Source organism: Drosophila kikkawai, chromosome 3L, assembly GCF_030179895.1.
Source record: "Drosophila kikkawai strain 14028-0561.14 chromosome 3L, DkikHiC1v2, whole genome shotgun sequence".
NCBI lineage: Eukaryota > Metazoa > Arthropoda > Insecta > Diptera > Drosophilidae > Drosophila > Drosophila kikkawai.
In genome coordinates this window covers 8,876,651-8,892,791 of record NC_091730.1, presented here as the reverse complement: position 1 = coordinate 8,892,791, position 16,141 = coordinate 8,876,651, and the positions used below count along the sequence as shown (strand labels likewise).

Below are 16,141 nucleotides of genomic sequence, written 5' to 3'. Positions count from 1 at the left end.
TTTTAAAGGGCTTACTATGTTAAGTAGTTGGGAGTTAAATAACAAAACATTTATTGAGCGTTGGTGTACCGTTATTTATTATTTTGCTTCTCCTTTTCCGAATCGAAATCGCAATTATAAATTATGAAATCATTAATAGACCTAAACCAAATAAGTTGTATCTACCACTTTAGTAATGCATATAGATAATGTCTTAGTTGTTGTGTAATTCGTGTTTTCCAGTACATATACTATATAGGTAATATTAAGTACATATGTATGTAGTTCGATCGTAAACATAAACAGCAATCGTGTTATAATAGTATATTGTTGGGTAGGTATGTATATAGTCCTGCATATATGTTAAGCACATTTAGAGGTCATAAAAAACTACTAGATTGAAGTACATTTATCGGGTATATTCCATATTTAATAGTAAGAATTTATCTTGGAGCTTTGATTCGGTTTTCCGTTTTGATTTTCGGTTTAAATTGGGTTTAATTTGCTTTGCCGTTGCTGTTCTGTTGTAAATACCATACAAAAGATGTGGTTTGCGTTCCTTGTTTTACCCATTTGACTATTTGTACCTTTGACCTGATTTAAATACGTTCATTATATGTTCTGCACTGCTCCAACTTTACCCATAAAAGGTTCTAATGTAAATATATATATATATTCCTTTCTAATTCTCATTGTTCACTGATGTTTCAAAAGAGCACTTTTATTAAATATATATATTCTTTGTTTGAATTTCTGTAGTTTTCCAACTGCTCTAAATTTTTATAAAAAAAGAATATTCGAAATAAGTAGAAAATGAATCTGCTGAAACCGCAATGCCTTAAATCGATGAGTAATTATTATACAAAAAATTAATTAGTTTTCTTTGCTGAATTATCTATGGGACGGCAATATGCAATGGACTTTAATTTCGAGAGGAAATAATGGAAATAAAAATAACAAACTATAAGTTTGACTAGACTGAACAACTTCCGCTTTTAAATAGTTTTCCCTTTTCTTGGGCTTTTGGTTACTTATACTCTTGTTTTCCTTTAAAATTTTATATATGTATAATCTGGCCGTTATCCTTAGGTAACTTCCCAAAACTAAAATTAAATTTTACTGTTTTCTTATATAAAGTGTTAACATTTATTTCCTTAGGTCTAACAAGTTTGAAACAATTTTTGTTTGTTTTTGGGGGTATTTGAAACACGCATACATTGAAAGCAGCATAACTACAATAAAATACAAATATATGAATCTGTTCTTGTTCATCTCCAAATTTAGATATATGCTTTTATTGTATGTTTTTCATATTTCCTTTTAATTTATTCTTTATGCCTGCTCATTGTTTTTGCAGCACCCTAAACACAATATCACTCACGCGCTCAGACTTATCCGAATATGCTTTTATATGTTTATGTGTGTGTGTCTGAATGTTATGTCTGTGTGTGTGTGTGTTGAAACAATTACTTTAATTTGTGGCAAATCGTCTACAAAAATAACCCTACAATTTTCCATTAAACTTTTTGCTCTTTGCTCCTCCATTAACTTAATTCGTAGAGAAAATGAATAATTTTCACTTTTTACAATCGTCGAAACTTTGAAACTAATTTACATATGTATGTGTGTGTGTGTGTTGTGTGGGTGTTTTTGATGTAACTAAAAAGTTTATAATGTTTGGGTGTGTGTGTGTGTGGCCTGCCTTGCACTTTATCAAACCCTTGTATAAATAAGTTTTCATATTTTTTGTTGTAGAAAATTTTAAACAATTATTTTCCGCACTCTTGCAGTTGCATTATTATTATTATTATTATTATTTTCTGCATGTCTGAGTATATTCTTAATAGCTTAACAATTATGCTGAAGGGGGTAACTCGGCCTGCACATTCCACTCGAAATTGTTGGTTTGCTCCACCAAGTTGGGCGTAAATTGCTTAGAGCAAAAGTCTCGTGAATTCTGCAATTAAAAAAATACAACAAAAGGTTAGAAAATCCATTAAGAATAATTGCTGAGGCAAGTGGAATAAAATACAAGATTTCCTGCTGGTAAAAGGGTCACGAAAATCAAGTTGACCCGCAAATTGTACACAGAACAATTATTATTATTCATGTTTACAGCTTTGTAGGTACAAAGGGATTACTTTTTTATAATTTATAAATATTTAAAAAGCAATTTGTATATTCTTAAACATAAAAACTACTCAAAATAAATATATGTTCAAGATTTATATTCTGTTTTTATATATTTTCCTAGTTTCTTACTTTGTAAACTCAATACAAAATTAAAGCCAATTTCTTGGATCAAATTTAATGCAATAAAACTGATTTGTGGCAAAGCGCTTTTTCCCCTGACAGTTTTGCCCACCTAGCAAAAAAAAAAGAGGAGGAACCTGCTACAACACACAGATGAGATAGCCAAACTATATAAACTGTCGCCTCGGGTAATCACGCCTCCCAACGAAACGAACTACACTCTCTGCTTATGGACCTGAAATCCTGGTTGAGGTGGTCCGCTGGAGGCAGCGTACGTGTTGCTCCGGCCAATCGTCCAATTCGATCCAGCACACCCAGTGCAGTGTCAGCGAAATCGAGCGGCCAACGTTGCGTATACGTTATATAGTACGTATACGTATGGGTATCATGTCGATGTCGCTGATGTGGATGCCGGTGCAAAGTAAATAGACCAAAGGCAAAGGCAAGGCAACGAAATTACACTTTGAAAAAATTGATACTAAAAACTACAATAAAAATAGCTTTTGGATAATTTTAAAATCAAGACCAAGAACCATTTTAAAAATTTATATTTCATTTTTATAGGAAACTTTGATAACTCTTAAATTCAAAGATTTTTCTGAGTGCTGCAAAATAAGTAAATAAATTGCAGATGCCAGCAAACAAATGGTCGGCGAGGTTGCGGGCTGGGCTCGAACTTTGTCTGAACTGAGAAGGGGCCTTCTTTGTGGGCGGTGCTGACATGTCAATGCGTTACAAGGTCAAAGTATCAACTAGCGAGGCGATGGCATATGAACCTAATGATACAAGGGATTCCACGTCGGACAAACACACTTACACCCACCTCTATAGAAAAAAAACACACACGCACATACACAACACAAAAACACTAACAAAGAGGACACTCGAGCGAGCTGTGTTTGTGCATGTCCCTCATATTAGTTTAAGTTTAATAAACCAATTTAATGCCACGCAAGGGAATCCCAGCGCTGCCGTTTTTGTTGCTGGTTGCAGGAAAGCAAGGGGATGTGAAAATATAGGGGATACCCACCCGGGTACTCTTTTTCCACTTTATTCTGTAGGTAACTGCATTAAGGACTCGTTTCTTTTTGTCTTTGCTGCGAGCATTTGGTGTATCAAAAAGTTTTTTATGCCTGAAACTTAAATGCAGAGTGACCCCTTTAAGGATACTTTACGACTAAGTGATACCTTTTTTGGTGATTAAAGTTTTTACTTCTCCTTATCAATAAGACATTCTGCTTTTACTATAAGCCTGATTTGATAGTTTTCATGTTTTAAAAACTATTTAAACGTATTAAAAAATATTTAAACGTAGATTCTATAACTCTTAAATCCAGTTTCTACATTTTTATAACCTGAATCTAATCGTATCTTTCAAAACTAAAGCTACTACGACTTGATTGCATTTCTTTTCCCCAATCTATATGCTCTAAAAAATTATTCACCTTTGTTCAAAGGATCACATTTTGGTTTTAAGGAACCTATAAACCCAGCTATACTATTTCGCTAAGACCTCGTATAAAAAGAACTTTTACGAGTAAACAAACAAATAAACATTGCGCCGCATTAGGCGAACTCCTGTTGCTGTTGGCCGAGGTTAATAAACTTTGCGGTGGACACCGGTATTTGTCTAGCTGATTTATGAGCGAACAGTTTTCGGGTGCGTTGGACAAATATTGACACAAGTTTACGGTATTTTATGTTACCACTTGATTAAGGCCCAGACGGGAGCAAATGCAGCTAAAGCTGAAGCAGAAAATGCAAGAAGATACTTTAAAAATATGCAAGGCAATTTTTAAAAATATTTTTTAAATAATTTAAACCAATGAAAGGTAATGGTTGCACTGTATTTTAATATTTTTGTCTTAAAATCATTGAAATGTAAAGGGGAGGAGAGGATCAGGAGACCAAATTTGAATATCTCATAACTTGTCCGAAAAAGTATTAATTTGTAGGGTCGGAAATCACTCCTTCACTGTTTTGCTAGCTTCTGACTAAAATTATAATACTTCGCAAGGATATACAAATGCCAAGCTACTTTTGTTTCCCCTATTTTTTTTGCCAGTGCACATGTGTCCTTTCAAGCGGACGCCTGCGTCAGCATTGTCCTTTCTCTGCGACTGCACTTTCACTCACACACTCTTACACTCTCACACACTCACCCTCGTAATTGATGCGCCCGTCCTGGTCCAAGTCGGCGATGACCAGGAGCTGTTCCAGCTGCTGCTCGTTCAAGGGCTCGCCAATCATCTCCATGGCGGTCTGCAGCTCGTCGCGCGTTATGAATCCATTGCCATCACGATCGAATACTCTGTGGGGTGGGGCAGTCACAGAGGATTAGCGGGATATGGCTAAGGATATGACGGGGTACACCCACCTAAATGCGGCTATCAAGTCCTCGGTGACATCATCCGCCTCGTCCACCGGCTTGCTGTTGCTGGCACTATCCTCGGGTTGCTGCTGGTCGTCCCGCAGCGCCTGGATCCTGCCGACCCATTGCAGGAACTCGGCCTCGTTGATTAAGCCATTGCCTGTGAAATCGACAGAGGAGAAGGGGAGGAGATTGCAGGTGAGAAATCGAGTTCAATGAATTTTGTGGCAAATGGAGACACTAAGCCAGAGCAACAGTCGGGTTTCCATGAAAGTTTCAAGACGATAATTGGATGCACAGGGGGAAATAGGTGGTTAATATGCGAAAAAACCAGTAAACTCTTTAATTATCGATTTAATATTTAGCTGAAGTAATAAATTATTTAAAAAGTGAATTCAACTAGAAAGATTTAGAAGTTTGACTATGATTTATCCTAATTTATTTCCTGATAAATACAAAATATTTCCCGGTGTAAAATCAGAATGGCAACATTTTCTAACAGCACTTTTCCCAGCACCCAAAAATTGAATGCATTTTCATTGTTGAACCCCTCTTCGTCCGCGTCGTTGCAAAATGTTTACACGCCTCAGTCCGCGCACAACAACGAGGACATCCTTTGTTGGCCCAGGACATGCTCCTCGGCTGGCAGGCAGCCTCCTAATGCTGCGCTCAGGTGCTGGCATTGTCAGAAGCATTTCCGGCTGAGATCTCCGAGACCATTAACATGCCAAAAAAAAAAAGAGGAAATACTGAAATACGGAAAAAAATCAGAAAACCGAAAAGCTTAGGCTAAATCCTAAGCCGAAGCTGCAAGTGAGCTCAACTTTTCCCTGCTGCTGAAACTTTTATAATTAAACGCAGAAGATATGGCCGTCCGGAAAACCTTTTGCGCTCTGCTCTTCGGCCTTGACCTTCACAAACATAACAACAAAAATATAAAGTAAAAGAAAAATAAATGGAAAAAATAGCAAAGAGGAAAAGAAGCCAGAAAGGAACTCGCTTTCACTCTCACTCTGCGTGTGAATGGGAATGAAAATGAAGTCGAAATCTGCGATAATCTTCTCTCGCATAAATTTTCGTGGCCAAAGCCGAAAGGATATAAAAAAAAAATGTATACGCAAGGTGGTAAGAGAGGTATGCGGGGGTTGGTTGGCATATCATTCGCATTTTCCTCTCTAATTGCAATTTGTTTGACCAACCCGCAGCCATAATTAGAATTGCTAATTTCGTTGTCGGTCAAAAGAAAGTAGATCAAGTTGGAAAATAAACATAAATAATTTAATTAAATGAAAAGGCAATAAAGAACCCAAGACGGGGGATTTTTAAAATAGATCTTATGTTGAATATCAACTCATAAATATTTAAACAAGCACTTTGTCTAAGAAAATTCTGAAGATTTAGGCTGATGCCTGATGAATTCCTAACGAGCTGCTGGCATTTAGCTTTAAGTGGCAATGTCATTATGTTTGCTAGCATCAAAAACGCATTAAGGGTCTCATAACCCCGCAACAATTAGACACAGTGCAACGGAGAAGAGTTGCTTTCACACCCTCAACTCTGGCTGAATACAAATATTGGTTCGTCGTCAACATATCAGGATGATGATTGCTTGGGGTATTTGCTCATATGTTGCCACACACACAACATGGTCATACATGACCCATTATTGTCGCTTTCAGCCTCGACCCGGAGCCCATCTTCCTCCATTTTCCTGACGCTGTTTTTCCTGCTTTTCTTGTCTGGCCTGACATCTGGGTGACATTTGTGTATTGTTGAAGCGCTGCTTGAAAAATATTTTCATTTGCGCTTAGCGGCTTTCAACCTACTTCCTAGGGGGGGGGGGGTTTCCCTATCTGGTCTTGACATTTGCCAGGATACGGCAAGGGGAAGTATTTCATCAAAAAAATAGGGATTTGCTAGATCATAACAACTAAAGGTGTTGGAAATTTATTTACAAAGAGGTAATTGTATAATAAAAATATTACAAATATTCTCTTTTATATTAAAGTATTTGTAAAAATATTTAAATATTTTTTCTTAAAACCCTTAAGCAGGGTATCTCCGATCTATGTTAGTTTGTATGCTGATTTTTTTCCTTTGAGGAAAAGATTCTCTTTCCCCATCATTCGTAATAGCTTTTCTCAAGGGCCAGGCCCCCATTTCTTGAGAGGCCTTCCTTTCCGCCTTCTTCCTCTTGGGGTTTTTCTTTTCTTCTATTTTTTTTTTAAATACGAAAACCAAATGCACATTATCTCTATATCTGCCTCTATCTCCGCCAATGTCTGTGTCAGCCTGCAAAAAGGACAAGTCCAAGGATAATGAAAATGGCTTGGTTATATGTACGTTGATGTTGACGTTGCCGCCATTGTCATCGCTGGGTGTCCTTTTTTTCTTGTTCCTTCTGCGCCATAAGGACATGCCTTGGCATTGCCAGCGACGAGGGCGTTTCTGGCTGCGACTGTTTGCCGCACATTTCGGTAATGTCCTGCATACAACGTGTCCTGCGCCAGAGCTGTGCTTCTCCTGCCACAAACACATACATACATATGTCGGTGCTCACTTGGCTCGTTAAGCAGAGCAGCGAATTTTCCAAGCTTGACCTGCAGTTTGCGAGCATTTCTTCTTGGCATTGATCGATGGCTGGAGTGGAGCGGAGAAAGGATAAAGTTCCTGGCTCTATTAAGTTATTTTACAGGGGCAGTCGAGTTGGGAAAACTTGTTATAAACGAGATAAATCAATCAGGAAAATATAAAATAAATTATTTTTCAATGTTCTAAAGAGAGAAGAATTATGTTCTTCTTATGTTATTGTGGAAATAACCTATAAAAAATAAATATATATTATGCTAGATAAATTCAAAATATCCTCTAAAAAATATCTTTAATACTTAAACTGCTTCTCTCCCAGCAAAGTCACCTCAGGGATTGCTCTTGATCAATCACAGCTTCTCGATGAGCGACACCCAATGACAACTGGCATAACAAATGGCTCCTGCGGCCTGGCAGTGCTGCATTTCAAGGGGGGCTCTCGCCTGTATGTGTGTTGGTTTGAGGTGTGTTGAGGCAACAACTTCATGCCAAAGTGTAATCAATTATTGGCAAATGTAGTTGCTGGTTGCTGGTTGCTGATGTTGCCAGTTGCCAGTAGCTGCTAGTTGTTGCTGCTGACCTCATGCCAGCAAACGGAAACGGAAGTTCGCTTGTGGGCTTGTGTGTGTGTAAAGCACTCTTGTTTGATTGTTGCTCAGCTCTGCGCTATGTAAGTATGTGTAATTTGGCCACATTTGAGCTTGTAAAACAGGCAATAAATGCTGACTAACACACAGGCAGAGGCAGTGCCTTTGATGGCCAATAAATTACCTTGGTGCAGCTGGGGCCATTAATTGAATCGAGTCAAAACTTGGTAACTCGGCCAACGTTGCGTATGTATGTGCAATGTCTGGTGCTTATGCGAAATTTGGCTTAGAGGAATGCAGTTCAAGGCAGTGGGGCTTCTGGACTGAACTTTGAACTTAGAATAAGGTCTTCTTTAACACCCCAAACATTTAGTTGCTGACTTTCACCCTCTTTTCTTGGTGATTTCTTTTTTATTTTTCTCTTTACCTTCCGACCAGCCATTGCCATTCCACTTGGTCTGCAATTTTCAGCCAAATTTTCGTGGAATTTTCACTGTTGGTATTTTAAGCTGTATTTAATTTGGCTGCTTGGCTCCTTTGGCTCCTTGGGTTCCTTGGGCTCCCTTGGCACCTTGGGCTCCTAGCTGACTCCCTCTTGGCTGCTTCTTTTGGCCACTGGTTATGTAAATTCTGACTTAAGGGGGAGTCCGTTGAAATTCGATTAGAGCAAATGCACAAAGGCTGTTTGTGGGTCTTGTGGGTGTTGCAATTGCGTCGACAGTTGTGGCTAATGTAAAGCACAGCGGCTGTGGTAGTGACTGTGGCTGTGGCTTTTGGCCATGGCCAAACTAATTTAAAATGGCGCACACACAAACACATACACATAGAGAAAGACACATTCCCCGTGGGCCTGGCTTTGACACTTAACAACTTGCTTAATAGGAAATTTAATGGCTAGCGGCTGCTGGCATTTATGTGGATTTAGCGCCTAAAAGCAGGCAACCAAATTGCTGTCACATCTGTGCCAACACACAACACACACCCCACCCACAAGGCCCAATCGAAATTAATTGTGCGGCCTAAGAGCGTGCCACAATTACTTTTAAATGTCAGCGAACATAAATTGTCAATGGTCTGCTTAAGCGGCATTTGACCTCGCAAAATAAAAGCAAAATAAGAAAAAATAATTGGGGGGAAAAACCAAGGAAAATCGAAGGAAAAAACCTCAGCGAAAAAAACGAAGAAATAGCTGTTGCTCGCGTGCTACCTTCGGCGCTGGCCTGACCGTAAAGACACGCATAAATAAAAGGCTCTGCTAGGTGGTCACTTAGCAATGTTAGAATGACTAAATCAGCGTCGTCTCCCTCCTGTTTGCTGCCCAGAAAGTGTCATTGAAACCCCAGGAATGTTAATGAAGCCATAAAGTGCACGCTTTTGAGCCAACATTCAACAGCTTGGGCAGCCCTTAATCAAAATACCAGCGCACAAATTCGGGCCAAGAAAATATCAAGTAAGGGGCCACAACCCACAAACAAAGTAAAGTGTGTCTTTGTCTATTTTTTTTTCGGTGCTCTTTTTTGTGGCCACAATTTGCTGGCCTTTTATGTTGATTTGGTTGCCTTTGATGGGGTTCAAGGACCTCGTTAATATGCATTTTAAATCAAAGAAAAGTTTCGATTTGCCAAGTGGATATTGGATATTGGAGAACTTGGAGCTCAAGTTCTGAAAACTGGGAGAATAATTTAAATAGAAACTTTAAGTTTGAAGTATTTCTTGTTTAAATTTTCGCTAGATATTTCCCATTTTTCGCTGTCTTTCAAACGATTTTCAAAAACCCAATTTTAGTCGGATTTAGTTGTAATTTTCATTGAACTTTTTTTGGTTTTTGTTGGGGCTAACAGCAGGCTTTTATTTCGTCTGCCTGCCGCACATGTTGTTGCCTGTGTTCCGTGTGTTATTTGCTGTCAGCTTACAAGTCTCACACGCGGCGGGGAGTGTGTGTGTGTGCGGGTGTGGCTGCAACACTCGGCTGCCGTTGGCAGCCATCAAAGCGTCCCTCTCCCTGCTTCCGGCCTCGGTGGCCCCACCCTTTCTGTCTGGAGCAGGGCGGCTGTCAGCAACAGTTGCCTGCTGTTATATGATAAATGTCACTCGCCCGCAAACCAATCCCTCGAGCCAGAGCTCCCTTTTGGATCCTCCTGGTGGGGTTTGTGCGCCGCGAACGTGACCGAGTTTAAATTTACAGAGTTTATGCTGCACTGGCAGGAGTCTAATGCAGTTGACCAATATTTAAATTACCAGTGAAGCGATTAACCGCAATACAATTAACGAATGTCGAGCAAACAAAAGGTGACATAAATAGGCTTTGAAAACGTGGTCACGTCTTTAATTTATGCAGACACTTGGGGAAATAATTAATTGGGAAACTATTTAATAAGGTATTTTAAAGTAAGATAATATAATTTACATTTATAGAAATATTTACTTCATTGCCAAAGCATCTTTTTTGCTTTATCTACGTTTTCAATAATTTATTTATATACTCAAACTTCACTCTAGTATTTTTTTCAGTGCACAACCTATTCTGATTTTATCTATTTAAAGGATAAGCCCATTATGGCCATGAACACGTAGTGGCCCAGACAACAATTGCATATTAATGCAGGAAATTCAATTTTCTGCCACGTTGCCCTAATTTAATTATAATATGCACAAACTGCAGCTTAAATTTATGACTGAAAAGTAAATAAAATACAAATTTCAACGTCGCTTAAGAATGCAACAAGCTGGAAATAGGCCCCTATCCCTCCATGTTTATCCTCAACATCCTTATTATCAGGCGAAAGAAAAATGCTTTTACAGCTTTCCTCCAGCCTTGACTGGGGAATTTCTATAATAAAATTGCATTTCCTAACGAGTAAATTAAATGAGAGAAAACTTCTGCCGGCAAAAGAGGGGCAGCAAAAGAAAAACTGGCCTGAAAGGGGCTTCCTATATATCCTTAGCTTGTCTTGCTTAAAATTTTCAGAAAAGAAAAATAAGAAAAGCTTAGCATACTTATTGGTATTGGGTTTCTTGGAAGTCTAAAATATCCTTTTTATACCCTTGCAGGGTATTATAATTTCAGTCAGATGTTTGCAACGCAGTGAAGGAGACGTTTCCGACCCTATAAAGTATATATATTCTTGATCAGCATTAACAGGGGAATCTTTCTAGATATGCCAGGAAGAAATCGATTTTTTGGCCATTTTTGCAAAATTTTATAAGGGGTTACATCATTTAAATTTTTGATTTTGATAAAAAATTGTATTTTCAAAATGTTTAAATGAAGTATGCAGATTTATTAACTGTAGAAAATCATGCACAGAACAGTTTTCCGATTTAAAATTAATGCTCTTTTGGCCGAGTTATGATATTTTTAATTTAAAAAAAAATAAAGAAGTTTTTTAATATAAAAAATCCGATTTTATAATACAAAATAATATTTTTCTAAGTCAAGGAATCATTTCCGACCCCATAAACCCTATATACTCTTGATCAGCATTAACATGCGAATCTTTCTAGACGTGTCCGGAAGAAATCGATTTTTTGGCCATTTTTGCGAAATTTGATAATTAAAATTTGATAATTAAAATAAGCAAAAATTACCAAAAATTTTGATTTGTTAAAATTTTAAATTTGGTATGCAATTTTTTTAGGCTTATAAAAACTAACACAAAACCGCTTTCCGAATTGAAATTAATGCATTTTTGGCTTATTTATGATATATTTTAATTTTAACCTGCAAGGGTATACAAACTTTGGCTGGCCAAAGTTAGCTTTCTTTCTTGTTTATTAATAAATGCAATTAATTTATGTTTAATATCTCATCTTTTTATTTCCGCAACTATATATTCCCCAAAAACGTTGACAAAATCATTATTAATCACACTTATCCCAGCAAATCAATTATTGCCCAAACAATCAGAAATTTGGTAATTTATTTTTGTATTATTTGGCTTACCCCTGGGGAAATTAACCAAAATCAAACTCATTCAACCCGTTTAGTTACTTTCAGCTAGGTTCAAACTTGAACTTGAACTTGAACTGAAACGCAGGTACAACCAATCGACATGCCTCGATGGGTTTAATTAACCTTTCCCCACGGTTGGCCGTAACTACGTGAATTATTAAAGCCGGCGACAGAACAAACACTTTCACAGAGGACTAACTGTTGCACTTAGTTGTCCACAGGTTGCCAACAAGGGTTAAAAGGGCTAGAGTGAAGTGGCCAGTCGTAGTCGTAGTTGTTGTTGCTGCACAGGTAAGTGCCACTTACCTGAGTGGCTCGCCTCACGTATGAGATCGTGTATGATTTCGTCACGCACATTAATACCCAGGTTCTTTAGCATAAATTGCAGCTCGTTGGCGGTGACGCGTCCGTCACGGTTTCTGTCTAGTAGATCGAATGCTGTGCGTAGATCTGTAATTTGTTAAAGAAATTTATAAAATATTAGTAATATTTCATGAAAAAATAATATTTTTAATCAGAAAATAAAGAAATATGTGAAAATAAGGATATGTTTTTGTATTAAACATTTTTAATAAAGAAATAAAGATGTTGTATATATATTCTTAGTTTTAAACTAAAACTTGGGGCTTTAAAATGTTTAAAAATAATTGTATTGTGTTGGAATTATTTTATACATAACAACTCATAATCAGATTACGTCAAATCTAAGAAACCAACAACTGTGTTAAATTACACTTCCAAATAGAAGACTTTTCGCTTTCCCTGATTTTCCTGGTAGCCAAGTCCAGTTTTCCACTAAAATCTCTGGCTTCTTAAGCTTTTCTCAGAAGAGTCATTTATTCTCTTCATTTCTCATGGACTCTTAACCATTTAAGGCGTTTACCGACCTCACACACACCCGTTTTTCCCCATGTTGTGGCTTAGCCCAACAGAAAAAAATTACGTATGCGCAGTGTTGGCCCCCAACGAAGCAGGCAGGCGGCCACATAAGTATTTACATATCAGCTGGAATAAAATTGCGTCTTAAGTTCCAACCCCAAAACGCAAAAGAATTTGTCACAAAAAATTAGGGCACAAACAAAACAACAAAAAAAAAAACAGTCGTAAAAATGAAAGAGTCGTCTCTTTCGATGAAAATGCGTGATTTCTTTTGTTTGCGGCGGAAATACTCGCTTGCCTGTATTCGTTAGTGTTAGTGCATCTATACGAATTATGGAAAATGTTTATCGTCTGGAGGAATTTTCTTGTTTTCCACCCGTTTTATTAGATGTTTGGCGGAAAGCAAACCAAGAATAATCGTCTGGCGGCGATAGAAATCGGGCTTAAACTCTCAACCGGGATTTGTGTGGGTGTGGTGGGTCCTTGCACAATAATTAAGGCCTTGCCATGGCCTTCTTAGCGGCACGCCAAGAAGTTAAGGAACAGGACCTCAGTCAATGCCTGGCGGCCATAAAACCAGTGTCTCCTCGGCCTGACTTCTCGGCTTTCCTCAATGCCAAATCGATCAAACATGCAGTTTGGCCTGCCACAAAAACAGGCCATAAAATATTGCCTTTTTGCCAAAACTTATAATTTTTCCAATCGCCCATAACTTTGCGTGCAATTTGCTATGCAAAACTTTGATAAACACTATAATAATGAGGGCGGATAGAAATTACAACACTTGAAATATAGAATCATAGTTTTTAGCACTAGGATTTATTTGTAAACAATTTTATAGGCTTTAAAAAAAGTTTGATTAGTTGAAACCCAGAGGTAAATTATACATAATAGTATGTTTTAGTTAAAATTTAATAACCAGTGTTTAAGCCAACTTTACTTGTAACTAATCTTCTTGTATAATATTTCTTTCTGCTGAAATATTAAAGTCCCAGTTCCTGATAACATTTTTTCCCATGTAACAAAATTAGAATATAAAAAAGGAGAGAAGCAAACGCAATAGAAATCCTTTAAAGGCAGCCAGCCGTCTCGATCAGAATTCCGATGGAAAAAAAGGGCGAAAAAAACGTGGGAATAGGGAACGAAGATATGCGAAAATTGCATGTAAATTGCTTTGGGCAAAGCCGCTTTTCCACCAGGCCACGCCCCCTTATACCAACTACTGCTTGCCACACCAGCCCGATTTTCCCGCTTTTCCGCTTTTCCCGTATGTAGAGCACTTCCGTTGCCATAGCTTTGTTAATACGACCGCACATACACACACTCACACACTTGAGCTGAGTCGAGGGAAAGTGTGTGCGTTCTTGTATAGTTTGTAATTGCACACGTGTTTATACTTCAAATATTGACACATTGACACCAATATTTCACAGTGCAGTGTCTGCACTCCAGCTGGCGAGGATGTCTAGGGGGAAGGGTGGTGGAATGACAGGTGTCGGCACTGGGACATATTGAGGTTGCCCCATTGGATTGGCGCATTTGATTGGCATCTAGTTAAGTTGGTGTCGTCGCCTCCAGTTCCCTTCGATCCTTTACAAATACATATTCAAATGGGATTGTTGCTCACTTCCATCTTTATGCGGTTGTCAGCGATATGATAAACAAACTTTTGAGCTGAAATACTTTGCTATATTCCTAGAAATTTGTTTTTAGTTAAGGATTTATAAATATAAAGCTTTGAAAAACTACTAATTCTTACTAATTAGCTCATTATATCCTGCTGCATGGCTCTATTTAATCTCGGGAAAGCGTTCAACTCAATATATTCTTCTTTGACCTTTGGGTAAATTCACAAATAACTAAGCTGGACACCGACGCTGCGCAGCGCAGCTCAAAGTGTTGGCATTAGCAATTAGCGAAAGTTTTTAATTGCCTTATTAAATCGGGACAAAGACAAACTTGAGTTGCCATCAGGCTTACCGGTTTTCGCTCCGACATTTCCATGACAAAGTCAAAATGCGCTCTAGCGGAAAGTTTGCAATCTGTAAGTGTCCCTGTAACTAATTGAAGGGGACAACAGCTCGGAGCGTCTCCCCCTGTTAGTTATTGTATAAATTCCTGGGGGTTCCCCTATTTGCCGCTGCACTTGAGCCATAAAACTTTTCCTGGGGTACAGAGAAAACATTTGTTGGTTGCCCTTGTCTGTTTTGGTTTGTCGTTGTCAATGAACTTAAAAACACTAGACAACATGGAAAAATATACTTGGGGGTGAACTTTAACTAGAAGTATTTTTTAAATATTTTTATATAAATGAATGTAGTTGAAAATGTATGAAGAATATAGCTGAGCTTTTTTTTAAACTAACCTTCTATTGAATTAATACTGATAGATTCTATGCTTTGGAGTCTTTAAAAATGCATATTAATTTTGTATGTTATGCTGTCTAGTGTCTTTGCTTTCGCGAGGACCTTAAAGGATCTCCCCAAAGCCTCGTCTTGCGGTGGAAGTGTAATTGAGTTGGCAACAAACTTGGCAACACTTTCGTTCACATACAACTCACAGAGGCAAACCAATAAATTGCACTTGGCCACATAAATAACGCTTAAAAGTGAAAAGTTTTTTAGCTGCAAAAACTTTTGCCATCCCACATATATTGGCAGAAGGATTTGGCTGAGAAAAATAAAAGGAAATTGCCTTGTGCATAAACCAAAATGGCCATGAAATGTGGCTTTTAAAAGGCGGAAGTGCCAGAGTTTGCCGAGGTTATGGAATTTCATTTTACTGATCTTTATACCGTGTAACTCTTTTTAATCAAAAAAATTCCCAAAAAGTCTTCCCTATAAATGTTCCATTTTATATAATAATCGACAATCTGGATTTTCATCTTCTATTTGGAATTTCCATGGCTATTAATAGCCTGGCAATAAGCAATTTTAATCCTCTTTCATGTTCGCTTTGGAATGAAATTATCCTGCACAAAGGACGCGGCTTGAACATTTTACGCGGGCTTTTCAACACTTCAAACGTGTCAAATTGAAGTGGGCGTGGGCGTGTTTCCCTTCAAGGACCTCTATTTGTCACAAACACACACACACATGTCGGAGAACTGTGTGGGAGTATAGGGAAAGCAGAGTTGCAAATAAAGTTGTGGTAGCAAAGGAAACTATAGTTTCCTTGCAATTAAGAAGGAAAACTCGTGCCGAATCACAACAATAATAATGTGAATTAATAATGGACTTTGTTGCCGGGTCGCCAAGATAAGATATTATTGTATATGTTAATTCCAACCAAATCAGCAAACGAAAAAAAAGAGAAACAACGAAAACAATAACACAACAGAAAGTTATCGTGTTGATTAGATTGGAAATTCCGTCGATTGTGCTTGATTGTATTATTTTGTATTTCTGTTTTGTATTCTCTTGGTGAGTGGGAGGACGGCTGATTTGGCATGACACACGACTCTTTTCTGATTATTATTTCCCTCCCCGGTCTAATTTCTGCTTTAAAACATATAGATTTTCAGTGATAATT

At 37.9% G+C, this 16,141-nt stretch overlaps 1 protein-coding gene across 8 annotated transcripts in view; it reads right to left on the bottom strand.

Annotated features, from left to right (window-relative positions):
* Window positions 1-49: 49 nt before the first annotated feature.
* Window positions 50-16,141, bottom strand: part of Eip63F-1 (Ecdysone-induced protein 63F 1) — a 29,980-nt gene continuing 13,888 nt past the window's right edge. For all 8 annotated transcript variants that reach the window (XM_017164089.3, XM_070285014.1, XM_017164093.3 and 5 more), the window contains 4 exons: window positions 12,038-12,181; window positions 4,610-4,763; window positions 4,395-4,543; window positions 50-1,936 (listed from right to left, as the gene is read on the bottom strand). In XM_017164089.3, coding sequence (XP_017019578.1) covers window positions 1,914-1,936; window positions 4,395-4,543; window positions 4,610-4,763; window positions 12,038-12,181 — 470 coding nt within the window. In that variant the 3' untranslated portion in view covers window positions 50-1,913. The remainder of the gene's footprint in view (window positions 1,937-4,394; window positions 4,544-4,609; window positions 4,764-12,037; window positions 12,182-16,141) is intronic.